The sequence below is a fragment of the Salmo trutta genome, chromosome 7 (assembly GCF_901001165.1).
Source record: "Salmo trutta chromosome 7, fSalTru1.1, whole genome shotgun sequence".
Classification (NCBI taxonomy): Eukaryota; Metazoa; Chordata; class Actinopteri; order Salmoniformes; family Salmonidae; genus Salmo; species Salmo trutta.
In genome coordinates this window covers 10,458,308-10,475,354 of record NC_042963.1, presented here as the reverse complement: position 1 = coordinate 10,475,354, position 17,047 = coordinate 10,458,308, and the positions used below count along the sequence as shown (strand labels likewise).

General features: G+C 41.4%; 1 protein-coding gene across 3 annotated transcripts; it reads left to right on the top strand.

Annotated features, from left to right (window-relative positions):
* Positions 1-1,125: 1,125 nt before the first annotated feature.
* Positions 1,126-16,802, top strand: LOC115196912 (casein kinase II subunit alpha'). 3 transcript variants are annotated; one of them, XM_029757933.1, is made up of 13 exons: positions 1,126-1,759; positions 1,873-2,222; positions 4,688-4,793; positions 7,909-8,010; positions 10,597-10,647; positions 10,962-11,021; positions 11,159-11,242; positions 12,316-12,426; positions 12,578-12,679; positions 13,231-13,331; positions 15,543-15,691; positions 15,805-15,887; positions 16,294-16,802. In XM_029757933.1, exons 2-12 carry the CDS (start codon positions 2,119-2,121, stop codon positions 15,879-15,881), a joined length of 1,047 nt encoding a protein of 348 aa, XP_029613793.1. In that variant the 5' UTR covers positions 1,126-1,759; positions 1,873-2,118; the 3' UTR covers positions 15,882-15,887; positions 16,294-16,802. The 3 variants fall into 3 exon arrangements, with proteins under 3 accessions (XP_029613793.1, XP_029613791.1, XP_029613794.1); XM_029757931.1 differs by having other exon boundaries at positions 1,126-2,222; XM_029757934.1 differs by lacking the exon at positions 10,597-10,647 and having other exon boundaries at positions 1,128-2,222.
* The last annotated feature ends 245 nt before the right edge of the window (positions 16,803-17,047 follow it).

Sequence of the window (17,047 nt, the reverse complement as noted above, 5' to 3'; positions counted from 1 at the left end):
ATGCATTAACACACTAGAGGGCGCTGCAGCCTTGGCTAAACCTGGAGCCATATGGCCGTTCCACAAATTTATCCAGAGATATTAGAGAAAAGAAGAGATAGAAATCCCATTACGAAAATAATGGAGGCACGTATAACGCCCCACCCAGCAGACTGTTGACTAATCAGATTCACGTTGTCGTGCTGCGTCACGCCGTTGCTAAGATAATTCTTCATTCTCAAATTCGGGGAGGGTGTTCGTAAATTCAGAGCATTGTCAGATTGTCGGTGCGTTTCGCTCTCAGAGCGCACACCGGACGCTCTGGCCAAGGAGGAGTAGGGTTGATCTTAGCATTCTGACCTCACAACAGCAGTCAAGCACCCAAGCTAACTGGCTAAAGTTGGCTAGAAACTTCCATACACAAATGAGAGAACACCTCACTGACCCTTTTACTCGCCCAAGCAAAGCTGGTTAGGATGTTTTCATGTTATCTATAGAGTTGGTGACTGCAACAGTGCTGCTGGCAACAATTTAATTACGTTTTGTAAACATTTAATGACACTGGTCATATTCAACTGGTGTTGTGCATTTGTAATTGAATCAGTTATTCTGCGCTCTGGCACACCCAGACGAGAGCGCATTGAAATCGGAGTAGATAACCAGAGTGAATTTACGAACGACCCCTACTCGGAATTAGGAAAATCGAACATTTTCGACTTGCTTTTTCGTTTAACGCGGCACGTGTATAATTACAATGAGTTCGCATGTCCGAGTAATATAGTTTTCTAGTTCCGACTGGCATGTTGACGCGGCATAAATTGAGAAACCTGGCTATTTTCCTCGAAAACATATAATGTCACGATTCCACAACCACACGATATTACAGAGAGCAAGTTATCTCACATCTCAGAAAATATTTGTAATGTTTTATTTTTATTTTAACCTTTGTTTAACTAGGCAAGTCAGTGAAGAATAAATGGTTATTTACAGTGACGGCCTACCAAAAGGCCTCCTATATAAATACAGGACAAAACACACATCACTACAAGAGAGACCTAAAGACAACAACATATACTTATTGTTCACGAAATGCATGCTAAGGTTGTGTTGTTTTTGAGCTAGCGCCGAATTGACTCCCATTCACTCGTTGAAGGAGAGCTCTCCTTGTTCCAGAATAACCCATAATGCACCGGGTGATTGGCAACGTACACAATGGGCGTTAATACGATTCCAATGGAGTTTCCCATCTCTTCAAAAGTATATTTGGTTTATCCAGATGTTCGTTTCCGGGTGCACTTTCTATCGCAATCCGGTTCGGAATAAGGACCGGGAGGCGGGGGGTTCTACAAGAAAGCCCCAAAACCCGACCTCCAACAGGTTTTTCAAGCGATTTTTTAAGTGGTCTTCACTCCGATTGCATATGCCACGGGCCCCCGCGTGGGTGCACTGCACCGCGCTCAACGGTGGCGCGATTCTGACTGAGTTAGCATGCTAGCTAGCAAAATGTATTTATACTCCACCCCTCTCCAACCGGCTGTCAATACCCCATAGTTAGGGGTGAGCTGTAAAAACCAACTTCTCTATAGGACTTTTCCGTTGAAAATCCTATCCATCATCTCCATCCACCCCGCTGGAAGATTGTTGCATTGGGAGGGCCATAACAAGAAGAGTGTATTCTGGTAGGATCCCAGTTTCGGATTCGGGATTTAAGGCCCACAAGGGGGTTGGGGGTTTAAACCACAATCATTTGATCCCTAAACCCCCCATGCCTGGCATCTCGGTCAGTGTTTTGGTCATTTTTAATAAAAATGTTTGCCTTTTATTTTATGTAAATAGTGCCAGTTCCTGATTTTAGCTTTCTACCTCAACACTCCATTTTCATTCTCCTCCCAGACGTCTTAACACTAGCAGTATCTGACGGCCCCTCGTCTCCCCTTATCCATCATCAACCTCGGTGCGCAGCGCACTGTGGTCATCTCTCGCGGGGGGAAATATCAGATAACAGGAACCCCCTTACTCGGACAAAGCGAGACCCACAGGCTCCGACAAGAGGACGGTGATCTGTGTTCCCTTTCCAAGTAGGAAACGAAGCTCTGTGGCAATCGAATCCTCAAAACAGACCGGGCTCCGGTGCTCGCCATGCCCGGCCCGGCGGCCGGCAGTAAATCTCGGGTGTACGCCGATGTCAACACTTTGAAGAGCAGGGAATATTGGGACTACGAAACCCACGTGCCTAACTGGAGGTAACGTGTTTAATTTTTTTGCCGGGCTGGAATTTCTAAACATCATAATGCATAATTTAGTATTTTATTGCCAAATGCTTTATCAAATATATGATCTCCATATATGTTTTCTATTTTAGTTTTTGTTTTACGTCCTTCATAGTTTATTGCTGCTGGCTATTCATATTTGCTCTCCACTCAACACGATGTACAGGCAGCTACCACAACAGAATCTTCGACTACTACCATGGATTATCATTATGGTCGAATGAGTGGCCGTATATTGTCCCATTGCATTGGTTCTGTGTGGGCCGGTGCAATATCAGACTAGATAGCTAGCTATCATAATTAATATATAATACGAACGTATTTTGAAGACTATATTTGGAAAATAATGTATTTTGGAGATTTAGCTTGGTAAACAAGGTTTTGTTGGGAACGTTCATGGCTTGAGTAAGTGAGTCTGCGCGTTGCAAATTCAGATTGGCGTGGGATGGGAAAATCATCAATCTGTGAGATCGAGCAGGCCTTGCTGGCAGCTGACGCCAAGGCAGCACCAAATGATGCTTGTGAATCGTACACCAGTAGATACCTAGTTTCCCACATTTCATAAAACTTACATAGCCAGATCACATTATCATTCCTTTAAATGGCATATGTAGATTTTTCTTTCAGATCTAGCTAATTTGGTTACATTTACACAAGCTGTTAATGAGACACAACCTTTTAAATTACTGAATTAAATGTCTGTACAGTTGCAGCCCTTTATTGAAGATTCACTAGGCCTTGAATTTAGTCTGTTTCCATTAGACCACTAGTTTAATATATTCAGTTCTATGCACAAAATAAGGTTGTCCCAGCACCACTGGTCTTATTCATTAGTATAATCAAGGGCCTTCAAAAAGATGGATACTCGGAATGTCCCCTCTCTGTGGTTGAAATGGCACGCTCGCTTTCATTGACTGGGAAAATGAGTCTTGTTTCCATCTAGGCCTATTCTATACCTTGAGTGTTGTGATGGGAAGGAAGGATGTGGAATAAAATGCTGACTAATCTGTTTTCTCATTTACATTTTTTAAATTTAATTTAATTTAATTTATTCATTATTTAACTAGGAAATTCAGTTAAGAACAAATTCTTATGTACAATGATGGCCAACCAGAAGGAAAAACACCTCCTGCGGGGACAGGGGCTGGAATTAAAAAATAAATAAAAATATAGGACAAAACACACATCACGGCAAGATAGACACCACAACACTACATAAAGAGAGACCTAAGACAACAACAACAGCATGGCAGCAACACATGATAACCCAGCATGGTAGCAGCACAAAATGACAACAACATGGCAGCAGCACAATGTAGTAGCAGCACAACACATGGTACAAACATGATTGGGCACAAACAACAGCACAAAGGGCAAGAAGGTAGAGACAACAATACATCACGCGAAGCAGCCACAACTGTCAGTAAGAAATCAAATCAAATGTTATTTGTCACATGCGCCGAATACAACAGGTGTAAACCTTACAGTGAAACGCTTACTTACAAGCCCTTAACCAACAATGCAGTTTTAAGAAAAATAAGTGTTAAGTAAAAAACAAGAATAAAAGTAACAAATAATTAGAGCAGCAGTAAAGTAACAGTAGTGAGGCTATATACAGGGGGTACCGGTACAGAGTCAATCAATGTGCGGGGGCACCGGTTAGTTGAGGTAATGGAGGTAATATGTACATGTAGGTAGACTTAAAGTGACTATGCATAGATAATAACAGAGAGTAGCAGCAGTGTAAAAGAGGGGGGGGGGGATACAAACAGTCTGGGTAGCCATTTGATTAGCTGTTCAGGAGTCTTTTGGCTTGGGGGTAGAAGCTGTTGAGAAGTCTTTTGGACCTAGACTTGGACCTAGAGTGTCCATGATTGAGTCTTTTGAATGAAGAGATGGAGATAAACACTCAAACTAGACTGTTTTTGCAGTTCGTTCCAGTCGCTAGCTGCAGTGAACTGAAAAGAGGAGCGACCCAGGGATGTGTGTGCTTTGGGGACCTTTAACAGAATGTGACTGGCAGAATGGGTGTTGTATGTGGAGGATGAGAGCTGCAGTAAGTATCTCAGATGGGGGGAGCGAGGCTTATGAGGGTTTTATAAATAAGCATCAACCAGTGGGTCTTGCGATGGGTATACAGAGATGAACAGTTTACAGAGGAGTATAGAGTGCAGTGATGTGTTCTATAAGGAGCATTGGTGGCAAATCTGATGGCCGAATGGTAAAGAACAGCTAGCCACTCGAGAGCACCCTTACCTGCCGATCTATAAATGATGTCTCCATAATCTAGCATGGGTAGGATGGTCATCTGAATCAGGGTTAGTTTGGCAGCTGGGGTGAAAGAGGAGCGATTACAATAGAGGAAACCAAGTCTAGATTTAATCTTAGCCTGCAGCTTTGATATGTGCTGACTAATCTCTTTTCCATCTTCCCTCTAGTAACCAGGAAGACTACCAGTTGGTGCGGAAGCTTGGCAGAGGGAAGTACAGTGAGGTCTTTGAGGCCATCAACAACAATGAGAAGGTGGTGGTCAAGATCCTCAAGGTAACCTGCTTTGCTCTTCTGTATGCCCCAGCAGCGATGAAAGAGTGGTCTGTTTTATTTAAACATATACAGTGGAGTCCAAAATTATTTGCACCCTTGATAAAGATGATCAAAAAATACTATATAAAATAAATAATACTAATACTGAGCATTATTGTATGCTCCAAAAAAATGGGAAATTATTTTATACTAATACAATTGCTCAGACATGTATATAATTTAGTTTAACAAGTAATAAAAAACATCTAAATAAGAGAGGTCAAAATGATTGGCAATCTGATAAAACATTTTAGAAAAAGGCTCAGGGTCGTTATCCTTGCAAAAAGAGAGTGCTACAGTATTGAAAACAGGGGTGGCAATTATTTTGAGTCATCTTTTTTTAGATTTTTTTTTATCTTACTTGTTAAAATGTCTTTCTCTGTATTAGTATACAATTATATAATTTCCCTTTTTACTTTAGCATACAATATAGCTTCCCTCTAGTAACCAGGAAGAAAGACTGCCACTTTGTGCGAAAGCTTGGCAGAGGGAAGTAAAGTGCGGTGCTAAAAACAAAACTAACACAGTTGCTCAGAGAAAGACAACTTGTTTAGAGACAGCAGGAGCGGTAGAGATACTCTCAAAGATCGGCTATGAAAAAGCCAACTGACACTTACTCTTGTGTTACTGACTTGTTGCACCCTCGACAACTACTATGATTATTATTATTTGACCATGCTGGTCATTTATGAACATTTGAACATCTTGGCCATGTGCTGTTATAATCTCCACCCGGCACAGCCAGAAGAGGACTGGCCACCCCTCATAGCCTGGTTCCTCTCTAGGTTTCTTCCTAGGTTTTGGCCTTTCTAGGGAGTTTTTCCTAGCCACCGTGCTTCTACACCTGCATTGCTTGCTGTTTGGGGTTTTAGGCTGGGTTTCTGTACAGCACTTTGAGATATCAGCTGATGTAAGAAGGGCTATATAAATCAATTTGATTTGATTTGTTTAACAAGTACAGTGAGGGAAAAAAGTATTTGATCTCCTGCTGATTTTGTACGTTTGCCCACTGACAAAGAAATTATCAGTCTATAATTTTAATGGTAGGTTTATTTGAACAGTGAGAGACAGAATAACAACAACAAAGTCCAGAAAAACGCATGTCAAAAATGTTAGAAATTGATTTGCATTTTAATGAGGGAAATAAGAATTTGACCCCCTCTTAATCAGAAAGATTTCTGGCTCCCAGGTGTCTTTTATACAGGTAACGAGCTGAGATTAGGAGCACACTCTTAAAGGGAGTGCTTCTAATCTCAGTTTGTTACCTGTATAAAAGACACCTGTCCACAGAAGCAATCAGTCAGTCAGATGCCAAACTCTCCACCATGGCCAAGACCAAAGAGCTCTCCAAGGATGTCAGGGATAAGATTGTAGACCTACACAAGGCTGGAATGGGCTACAAGACCATCGCCAAGCAGCTTGGTGAGAAGATGACAACAGTTGGTGTGATTATTCGCAAATGGAAGAAACACAAAAGAACTGTCAATCTCCCTCGGCCTGGGGCTCCATGTAAGATCTCACCTCGTGGAGTTGCAATGATCATGAGAACGGTGAGGAATCAGCCCAGAACTACACGGGAGGATCTTGTCAATGATCTCAAGGCAGCTGGGACCATAGTCACCAAGAAAACAATTGGTAACACATTACGCCGTGAAGGACTGAAATCCTGCAGCGCCCGCAAGGTCCCCCTGCTCAAGAAAGCACATATACATGCCCGTCTGAAGTTTGCCAATGAACAGAGGACAACTGGGTGAAAGTGTTGTGGTCAGATGAGACCAAAATTGAGCTCTTTGGCATCAACTCAACTCGCCGTGTTTGGAGGAGGAGGAATGCTGCCTATGACCCCAAGAACACCATCCCCACCGTCAAACATGGAAACATTATGCTTTGGGGGTGTCTTTCTGCTAAGGGGACAGGACAACTTCACCGCATCAAAGGGACGATGAACGGGGCCATGTACCGTCAAATCTTGGGTAAGAACCTCCTTCCCTCAGCCAGGGCATTGAAAATGGGTCGTGGATGGGTATTCCAGCATGACAATGACCCAAAACACACGGCCAAGGCAACAAAGGAGTGGCTCAAGAAGAAGCACATTAAGGTCCTGGAGCGGCCAAGCCAGTCTCCAGACCTTAATCCCATAGAAAATCTGTGGAGGGAGCTGAAGGTTCCAGTTGCCAAACGTCAGCCTCGAAACCTTAATGACTTGGAGAAGATCTGCAAAGAGGAGTGGGACAAAATCCCTCCTGAGATGTGTGCAGACCTGGTGGCCAACTACAAGAAACGTCTGACCTCTGTGATTGCCAACAAGGGTTTTGCCACCAAGTACTAAGTCATGTTTTGCAGAGGGGTCAAATACTTATTTCCCTCATTAAAATGCAAATCAGTTTATAACATTTTTGACATGCATTTTTCAGGATTTTTTTGTTGTTATTCTGTCTCTCACTGTTCAAATAAACCTACCATTAAAATTATAGACTGATCATTTCTTTGTCAGTGGGCAAACGTACAAATTCAGCAGGGGATCAAATACTTTTTTCCCTCACTGTAATACAAAAAAAATATAAAAAAAGATAGGGCTCAAAATTATTAGCACCCCTGTTTTCAATACATGTAGCACTCTCCTCTTGAGAGGATAACGACCCTGAGCCTTTTTCTAAAATGTTTTATCAGATTGCCAATAATTTTGACTCCTATCTTTAGATGTTTTTTTATTAGTTGTTTAACAACATCTATTTCTCTGAGAAATTGCGTTAGTATAAAGTAATTTCAGATTTTTTTTGAGCATACAATATAGCTCAGTATTTGTCTTATTTATTTTATACAGTCTTTTTTTTTGCTCATCTTTATCAAGGTTGCCAATAATTATGGACCCCACTGTACCACATCACATTGTCCAAGTAATATTCAGACAGGATAACAGAGGGAAATATGGTGACATGGGAGGAAAAGTAGAGGGAGGAAAAGTGGACATCTTGCTATTACCACTGTTGTTAATGAGATCACATCCTGCATAATCAAACGTTTTAGGCTACATCCTGGTTTAATTGGATGTCTCTGTTATTATAATCCTAATTAGCCTGTCAAGAAGAAGAAAATCAAGCGTGAGATCAAGATCCTGGAGAATTTGCGAGGTGGAGCCAACATCATCCGATTGGTGGACACGGTGAAAGACCCTGTGGTATGTCGTACAGCTCTACTTTCTTCTAGCTATGGGCTAGTTCTTAGTCACCTGAGGTCAGATTTGTTTACATTGTAAATCAATTTTGTCAGTGTTCCTATACATATAATAGCTGTTGAATTGAAGGTCCGTTGTTGTCAGTATACCTTTTATGCTTGCAAAGAGAACAAATGTTATCCTCACAAAATTAAGATTTGACTAACGAAGAGGAAAGACCACACCTTATCAACATTCTTACAGTTCCAGTTACGTCCTTTCTAATATCAGCACATTATACTTTACTTATTGTGAATGCGTTTGATATTCTTTTAGTGATGTTCACTTTAAACTGTTTGAAAGTTCTGCGATCTAGTCATCTTACTCACAGCTGAAGTCTTAAGCTAATTAACTGACAGATGATCTGAAAGCAGGTTACATCACGTGGTTCTTGCATGGCAGCCTTGATATTAACTGTACGTGGGGAAACGGGACTCTGTCTTTTTTTACATTTTGTCAGGGTTATTTTGAGAATAATGTTTATGGATGCAAGGAAGATACCCAACCGATAACATTACCTCCTCAAATAATTGCTTACATGCAATTCTTCATCACCTATTCGCTATGCTGCTGCCTACAATAACAGTAATGGGAATTATGATCATGGGAATTACTGAGGCTAATATTAACATGGCTTATCTTTAATTACAAAATGATTGCAATTGCAACCGGGACCAAATTGGGATGTGATTGCTATTATATTATTTAATGTTTTATCTATGTTGATGTGCTTCTGCTGTGTGGTGGGTGTTAAGCCACTTGTTGCTCTACCTTTCCTTCGCAGTGTACATTTGAAGTCGGAAGTTTACATACACTTACGTTGGAGTCATTAAAACCCGTTTTTCAACCACTCCACAAATTTCTTGTTAACAAACTATAGTTTTGGCAAGTTGGTTAGGACATCTACTTTGTGCATGACACAAGTAATTTTTCCAACAATTGTTTAGACAGATTATTTCACTTATAATTCACTGTATCACAATTCCAATGGGTCAGAAGTTTACATACACTAAGTTGACTGTGCCTTTAAACTGCTTGGAAAATTCCAGAAAATGATGTCATGGCTTTAGAAGCTTCTGATAGGCTAATTGACATCATTTGAGTTAATTGGAGGTGTAGCTGTGGATGTATTTCAAGGCCTACGTTCAAACTTAGTGACTCTTTGCTTGACAACAGTGGGAAGATCAAAAGAAATCAGCCAAGACCTCAGGAAAAAAAATTGTAGACCTCCACAAGTTTGGTTCATCCTTGGGAGCAATTTCCAAACGCCTGAAGGTACCACGTTCATCTGTACAAACAATAGTACGCAAGTATAAAAACCATGGGACCACGCAGCCGTCATACCGCTCAGGAAGGAGACGCGTTCTGTCTCCTAGAGATGAATGTACTTTAGTGCGAAAAGTGCAAATCAATCCCAGAACAACAGCAAAGGACCTTGTGAAGATGCTGGAGGAAACCGGTACAAAAGTATCTATATCCACAGTAAAACGAGTCCTATATCGACATGACCTGAAAGGCCGCTCAGCAAGGAAGAGGCTACTGCTCCAAAGCTGCCATTAAAAACGCCAGACTATGGTTTGCGACTGCACATGGGGACAAATAGCGTACCTTTTGGAGAAATGTCCTCTGGTCTGATGAAACAAAAATAGAACTGTTTGGCCATAATGACCATCGTTGTGTTTGGAGGAAAAAGGGGGATGCTTGCAAGCCGAAGAATACCATCCCAACCGTGAAGCACAGGGGTGGCAGCATCATGTTGTGGGGGGTGCTTTGCTGCAGGAGGTACTGGTGCACTTCACAAAATAGATGGCATCATGAGCAAGGAAAATTATGTGGATATATTGAAGCAACATCTCAAGACATCAGTCAGGAAGTTTAAGCTTGGTCACAAATGTGTTTTCCAAATGGACAATAACCCCAAGCATACTTCCAAAGTTGTGGCAAAATGGCTTAAGGACAACAAAGTCAAGGTATTGGAGTGGCCATCACAAAGCCCTGACCTCAATCCTATAGAAAATTAGTGGGCAGAACTGAAAAAGCGTGTGCGAGCAAGGAGGCCTACAAACCTGACTCAGTTACACCAGCTCTGTCAGGAGGAATGGCCCAAAATTTGCCCAACTTATTGTGGGGAAGCTTGTGGAAGGCTACCCAAAACATCTGACCCAAGTTCAACAATTTAAAGGCAATGCTATACTAATTGAGTGTATGTAAACTTCTAACCCACTGGGAATGTGATGAAAGAAATAAAAGCTGAAATAAATCATTCTCTCTACTATTATTCTGACATTTCACATTCTTTAAAATAAGGTGGTGATCCTAACTGACCTAAAACAGGGAATCTTTACTTGGATTAAATGTCAGGAATTGTGAAAAACTGAGTTTAAATGTATTTGGCTAAGGTGTATGTAAACTTCAGACTTCAACTGTATATGGCTCATAGCGTAATGTCATTTTTAATGTTTGCTTTATCAATGAATGTGATTTGAATATTTCCACCTTTTCTCAGATTTTTTTTCCTCTATTTGTCCTCTCTCTCAAACCTCTCTACAGTCCCGAACGCCTGCGCTTGTCTTTGAATGCATCAATAACACAGATTTTAAGGTAGAATCATCTCTAGGCATGGGGTTTCACTGGTATGGGATGGTGTAATGAGTGGGAATCTTGATCATTTCACCCATAATGCTTTTTTAATAGCCTATTAGGCTATACAGTTTCAGATACCATGTTGGTAGCAATGACTTATCATTGAATTGTTCAGAGAATTTTTCGCTCAATATGTCTGGCCTGTCTGTCTGTCTTTTTTTTGGTTGGTTGAAAGTGTTTAGGCAAATTGTGTTTGTTTCATCATGGATGCATGCATAACATACTTTCTTTCTGCAAATTAAATCTAAAACTTTATTTTCTTCTCTGCCCAGGAGCTCTACCAGAAGTTAACAGATTTTGATATCCGTTTTTACATGTATGAACTACTTAAGGTGAGCCTTATAGTTTTGACCCTGTGTGTTTTCACATCCTAGTCCTACCTTCACACCTTCCTAACTGTGGGGTTAGTTTGTGGTGTCTAGCCAATATGTCTCTGTCTCTGACATGATTTGGGTCTTTGTGCTCTCAGGCTCTGGACTACTGCCACAGTATGGGGATAATGCACCGTGATGTCAAGCCCCACAATGTGATGATTGACCACCAGATGAGGAAGGTAGGGGGAGCTCTTCACCTTTCTTATGAGATGTTGGGTCCTTAGAAAGCTCTAGGAGTTGGATGTTGTGAATGATGTCTTGTCCAAAAGTTATTCTCTTAATTAAGCTGTTTGAAAAGTCTACAACGCTTACAGAAATGTGTCAGAGATTTGTCTGAAGTTACTATTTCTCCACCATTATAATGGGTGTTGAACTCTTTTAGTCTTCATCAAATACAGTATTCTAATGGCATCAGATTGCATAAGGACACATACAGGACAGCAAAAATTATGAAGCTTTTTCCAGTAGCAATTTCCCTCTCGCGGTTTGTATTGTAACGCGGCGCGGTTTGTATTGTAACGCGGCACGGTTTGTATTGTAACGCAGGCGCGGTTTGTATTGTAACGCAGGCGCGGTTTGTATTGTAACGCAGGCGCGGTTTGTATTGTAACGCAGGCGCGGTTTGTATTGTAACGCAGGCGCGGTTTGTATTGTAACGCGGCGCGGTTTGTATTGTAACGCGGCGCGGTTTGTATTGTAACGCGGCGCGGTTTGTATTGTAACGCAGGCGCGGTTTGTATTGTAACGCAGGCGCGGTTTGTATTGTAACGCAGGCGCGGTTTGTATTGTAACGCAGGCGCGGTTTGTATTGTAACGCGGCGCGGTTTGTATTGTAACGCGGCGCGGTTTGTATTGTAACGCAGGCGCGGTTTGTATTGTAACGCGGCGCGGTTTGTATTGTAACGCAGGCGCGGTTTGTATTGTAACGCAGGCGCGGTTTGTATTGTAACGCAGGCGCGGTTTGTATTGTAACGCAGGCGCTGTTTGTATTGTAACGCAGGCGCGGTTTGTATTGTAACGCAGGCGCGGTTTGTATTGTAACGCAGGCGCGGTTTGTATTGTAACGCAGGCGCTGTTTGTATTGTAACGCAGGCGCGGTTTGTATTGTAACGCAGGCGCTGTTTGTATTGTAACGCAGGCGCTGTTTGTATTGTAACGCAGGCGCGGTTTGTATTGTAACGCGGCGCGGTTTGTATTGTAACGCAGGCGCGGTTTGTATTGTAACGCGGCACGGTTTGTATTTGTGCTGCAGCTACGTCTAATAGACTGGGGCCTTGCAGAGTTCTACCATCCTGCACAGGAATACAACGTCAGAGTAGCGTCTCGCTACTTTAAGGGACCAGAGTTACTGGTGGATTACCAGGTAAATCCCCAGCACATGCAAGCAAACACACAGACACAATTGGTGATTCTATACATTTGCCATGTTATTGTGTACCGATTTCATTGTTATTGCTAACTGTGTGTGTATTGATGTATGGCAGTAACTGATGCATTCTGTGATTTCCTGTCAGATGTACGACTACAGTTTGGACATGTGGAGTCTTGGCTGCATGCTGGCCAGTATGATCTTTCAGAAAGAGCCCTTCTTCCATGGCCAGGACAATTATGACCAGGTATCCCACTAACTATAACCACTCAACAGACGTTCCCTTTCTATTGTCACCATCAAACTTTAGTCTCACTACAACCCAACTTATTCAACACAATGTTACTACTAACTTGTGTAATCTCAACCTCTCTCATAGTATGATAACACTGACTCAGTGTTTCCCCTATATTTATTTAGCAACGGCGGGCCACTACTGTTAAATCGTTGCCACCACTCCAATTTTTTATTTTATTTCTCATTTTTAGAAAATACTTTTCGGGATGGTAAACCGTTTCAGTGTAAACTTAAAACCAGATATAACAACTAGACAGGCATTGGTCCCTCATTTGATACATTTTCTCTCAGCCCCATGACAACATGTTGCAGGAAACTAACTTTGACACCGCTCCGCAAAAGAATCCTAGGGGAAAAACTGACTGCTACAGTCTATTAGAGTAGATAACACATTCACTACCTGATGATAACATGTACTAACCAAATTAGCTTGTACATGGAAAAATATTCCCTAAGACAAACCCAAACACTTGTGTGAAATTGTCACTGTTCTATTTTCAGCTGGTCCGAATTGCCAAAGTCCTGGGGACAGATGAACTTTTTGGTTACCTGCGCAAATACCACATTGAACTGGACCCACGCTTCAAGGACCTTCTTGGCCAGTGAGTACCAAAAGGCAGTGCTGTTGAGACATGGAAATAAGGGTTACTCCTGGTATTTACCTGGTAATGAGGAAGCATATTTGAATTAGTTGTAGGATATCAATTATTTCAACATGCCCCACTACAAGTTTGATTCTATTAGTGATATATTTAAGCAATAAGGCACAAGGAGATGTGGTATATGGCCAATATACCACAGCTAAGGGCTGTTCTTATGCACGGCACAATCTTTAATAGCTGCCAGACAGTGGCCCGCTAGTTCCAGAAAACATAATTTCCCAGGCGACGATAATGTTGTACAGTGCCTTCAGAAAGTATTCATACCCCTTGACTTATTCCACATTTTGTTGTGTTACAGCCTGAATTAAAAATGAATACAATGAAATAAAAATCTCACCCATCTACACACAATACCCCATAATGACAAAGTGAAAACATGTTTCTTGAAATGTTTGCAAATGTATTGAAAATGAAATACAGATATCTCTCTTACGTAAGTATTTACACCCCTGAGTCAATACTTTGTAGAAGCAACTTTGGCAGTGATTACAGCTGTGGTTCTTTCTGGGTACGTCTCTTAAGAGCTTTTCACACCTAAATTGTACAATATTTGCCCTTTTCTTAAAAAAAAGATTTAAGCTCTGTCAAGTTGATTGTTGATCATTGCTAGACAGCCATTTCCAAGTCTTGCCATAGATCTTCAAGCCGATTTAAGGCAAAACTGTTAACTAGACCACTCAGGAACATTCAATGTCGTCTTGGTAAGCAATTTCAGTGTAGATTTGGCCTTGTGTGTTAGGTTATTGTCCTGCTGAAAGGTGAATTGGTATCCCAGTGTCTGAACCAGGTTTTCCTCTAGGATTTTGCCTGTGCTTAAAGCTGTATTCCATTAATTTCTATCCTAAAAAAAACTCCATAGTCCTTGCCGATAACAAGCATACCCATAACACGATACAGCCACCACCATGGTAGAAAATATGAACAGTGGTACTCTGTGTTGTGTTGGATTTGCCCCAAACATATCACTTTGTATTCAGGACAAAAGTGAATGTCTTTGGCACATTTTTTTGCAGTATTAATTAAGTGCCTTGTTGCAAACAGGATGCATGACAAACAGGACTATTTGCATTGATGCAATACTGCTACTCACTGTTTGTTTAGGGGCTCTCGAGTGGCGCAGCGGTCTAAGGCACTGCATCTCAGTGCTAGAGGCGTCACTACAGACACCCTGGTTTCATTCCAGGCTGTATCACAACCGGCCGTGATTGGGAGTCCCATAGGGCGGCGAACAATTGGCCCAGCGTCGTCCGGATTTGGCCATTGCAAATAAGAATTTGTTCTTAACTGTCTTGCCTAGTTAAATAGAAAATCAAATGTTAATATTTGTTATTTTTATTATCTATGCGTAGCCTACCTACATGTACAAATTACCTAGACTAACCTGTACACCTGCACATTGACTCGGTACCGGTTCCCCCTGTATATAGCCTCATTATTGTTATTTTATTTGTATTATGCACATGCTTCCTCGTTTTCACTCTTTAGGTGAGTATTGTGGAGTAACTACAATGTTGTTGATCCAGCCTCAGTTTTCTTATATCACAACCATTCAAATCTGTAACTGTTTTAAAATCACCATTGGCTTCATATTGAAATCCCTGTTTTTTTTTTTTTTTACACTTCTACCAATCGGTGCCCTTTGTGAGGCATTGAAAAACCTCCCTGGTCTTTGTGGTTAAATTTGTGCTTGAAATTCATTACTCGATTGAGGGACCTTACAGATAATTTAATGTGTGGGGTACAGAGATGGGGTAATCATTCAGAAATCATGTTAACCACTATTATTGAACACGGAATGAGTCCATGCAACTTATAATGCTATGTGTTAAGCACTTTCTTTACTCCTACACTTATTTAGGCTTGCCATAACCAAGGGGTTGAATACTTATTGACTCAAGACATTTCAGCTTTTCATTTTGTATTAATTTCTAAAATGTTCTACAAACCAAATTCCACTTTGACAATATGGGGTATTGTATGTAGAGCAGTAACACAAAATCTCAATTCAATCAATTTTCAATTCAGGCTGTAACACAACAAAATGTGGAAAAAGTAAAGGGGTGTGAATACTTTCTGATGGCACTGTATGTGACTGGAGATATTAAAGTTGGCTCTCTGTCGTCATCGTCGCTGCCCCCCCCCCCCCCCCAGACAGACGCGGAAACGCTGGGAGCAATTTGTCCAGACCGAGAACCAGCACCTGGTGAGCCCTGAGGCTCTGGACCTGCTGGATAAGCTGCTGCGCTACGACCACCAGCAGAGACTGACGGCCACAGAGGCCATGGAGCATCCCTACTTCTGTGAGTAGCTCAACCTGAACCACGCCTGCTGACTACCTCTGCTGCGTAGTGGAGTGTCAGTGTGCATTGATGAAAGGTGATGTGATCTTTAACATGTTGACTCCTCTACACAGATCCTGTGCTGAAGGAACAGTCTCTCTCTAATGCGGATGGCAATATGGTGTCCAGTGGATCCGCTACGGCTCGATGAAAGCAGGTGAGTGAGAGAATCACAAACACTTGTTCTGAATTGTTCCATTGTTTTAAATTATTCTAAGGCCGTACAAATTTGATTTACTGTTTAACAGATACCCCATTTCTCCAAAAATAAATAATAATAATTACAGCGATTAATTTGATTCTTATTAATATATTTTTTTCAACGATTCCTTTTGACAAATCGTATGAGTCACTTCGCCATTGTAGTGGTTGGGATTCGGTTCAATCACGGTGAATTGAATCATGAGAATCAAAAACAAATCAGTTATACTGTAAATCAAATTTGTAGGGCCTAATGCTCTGTGTTAAAGTTTCTATTTAAAACTTTTAAAATAAAATCACTAATATTCTATAAAATGAATGCGCATAAACAGTATAATTTCTCTTCCCTTTTTGTCTTTCAGAAGAACATTTGTTACCTCGACTTTTTAGCCCTTTGTGGCAGAAACTTCAAGCGTACAGTGAAAATGGATCAGAGCAACACCAGACACACACCCTCCTTCTCTTTGTCAGTGTAAGGTTGGCTTGCCCCAGTTACATGTCAAGCAGCCAGACCAATGAGCTTGGTGTCTCACTGCTGCCCCTGTCCTGCTCTGCCCCTCCTCTTATCATGAGGTAAACAGAAAATGTTCAAAGACAAGAAAAAAAGGATCCTTCCCTGTCATTATCCCCCCCCCTTTGGCCCCCCTCCCTCATTTAACTAAGCATGGAGAATGAAAAGGAATGTGAGCCTGCCCCCCCCCCCCCTCCCTCCTTGGTCAGTCTGTCTGTTCATCTATCTGTTCAGTATTCAGCCACTTGGCAGGCCTACGCTCAGCCTCCACACACTGTAGTACCAAAGTGTTATGGTGGACCTTTTCTCTGCTCTAGGTAGAATGATAATATGATTAAAAACAATACTTTTTTATATTAATGTGTTTGTGTCATGAATTGGTCATTTTTCGCCATAGCATATTGTTATTCATACTGTCTTACAGTATATTTGAAAGGGGTAATTCATCAGACAGAACTACAAATACTACCTGTATCTGGTGGTCAAAGAACCGTTGTCATCAATGCCATTAATAGGTGAGGAAGGTGACAATAGCTGAGGAAGTTGCCACCACAACCGTTAATGGGCTTGGCTTCAAGATGTGCACAACCTAGATATGGCCATAA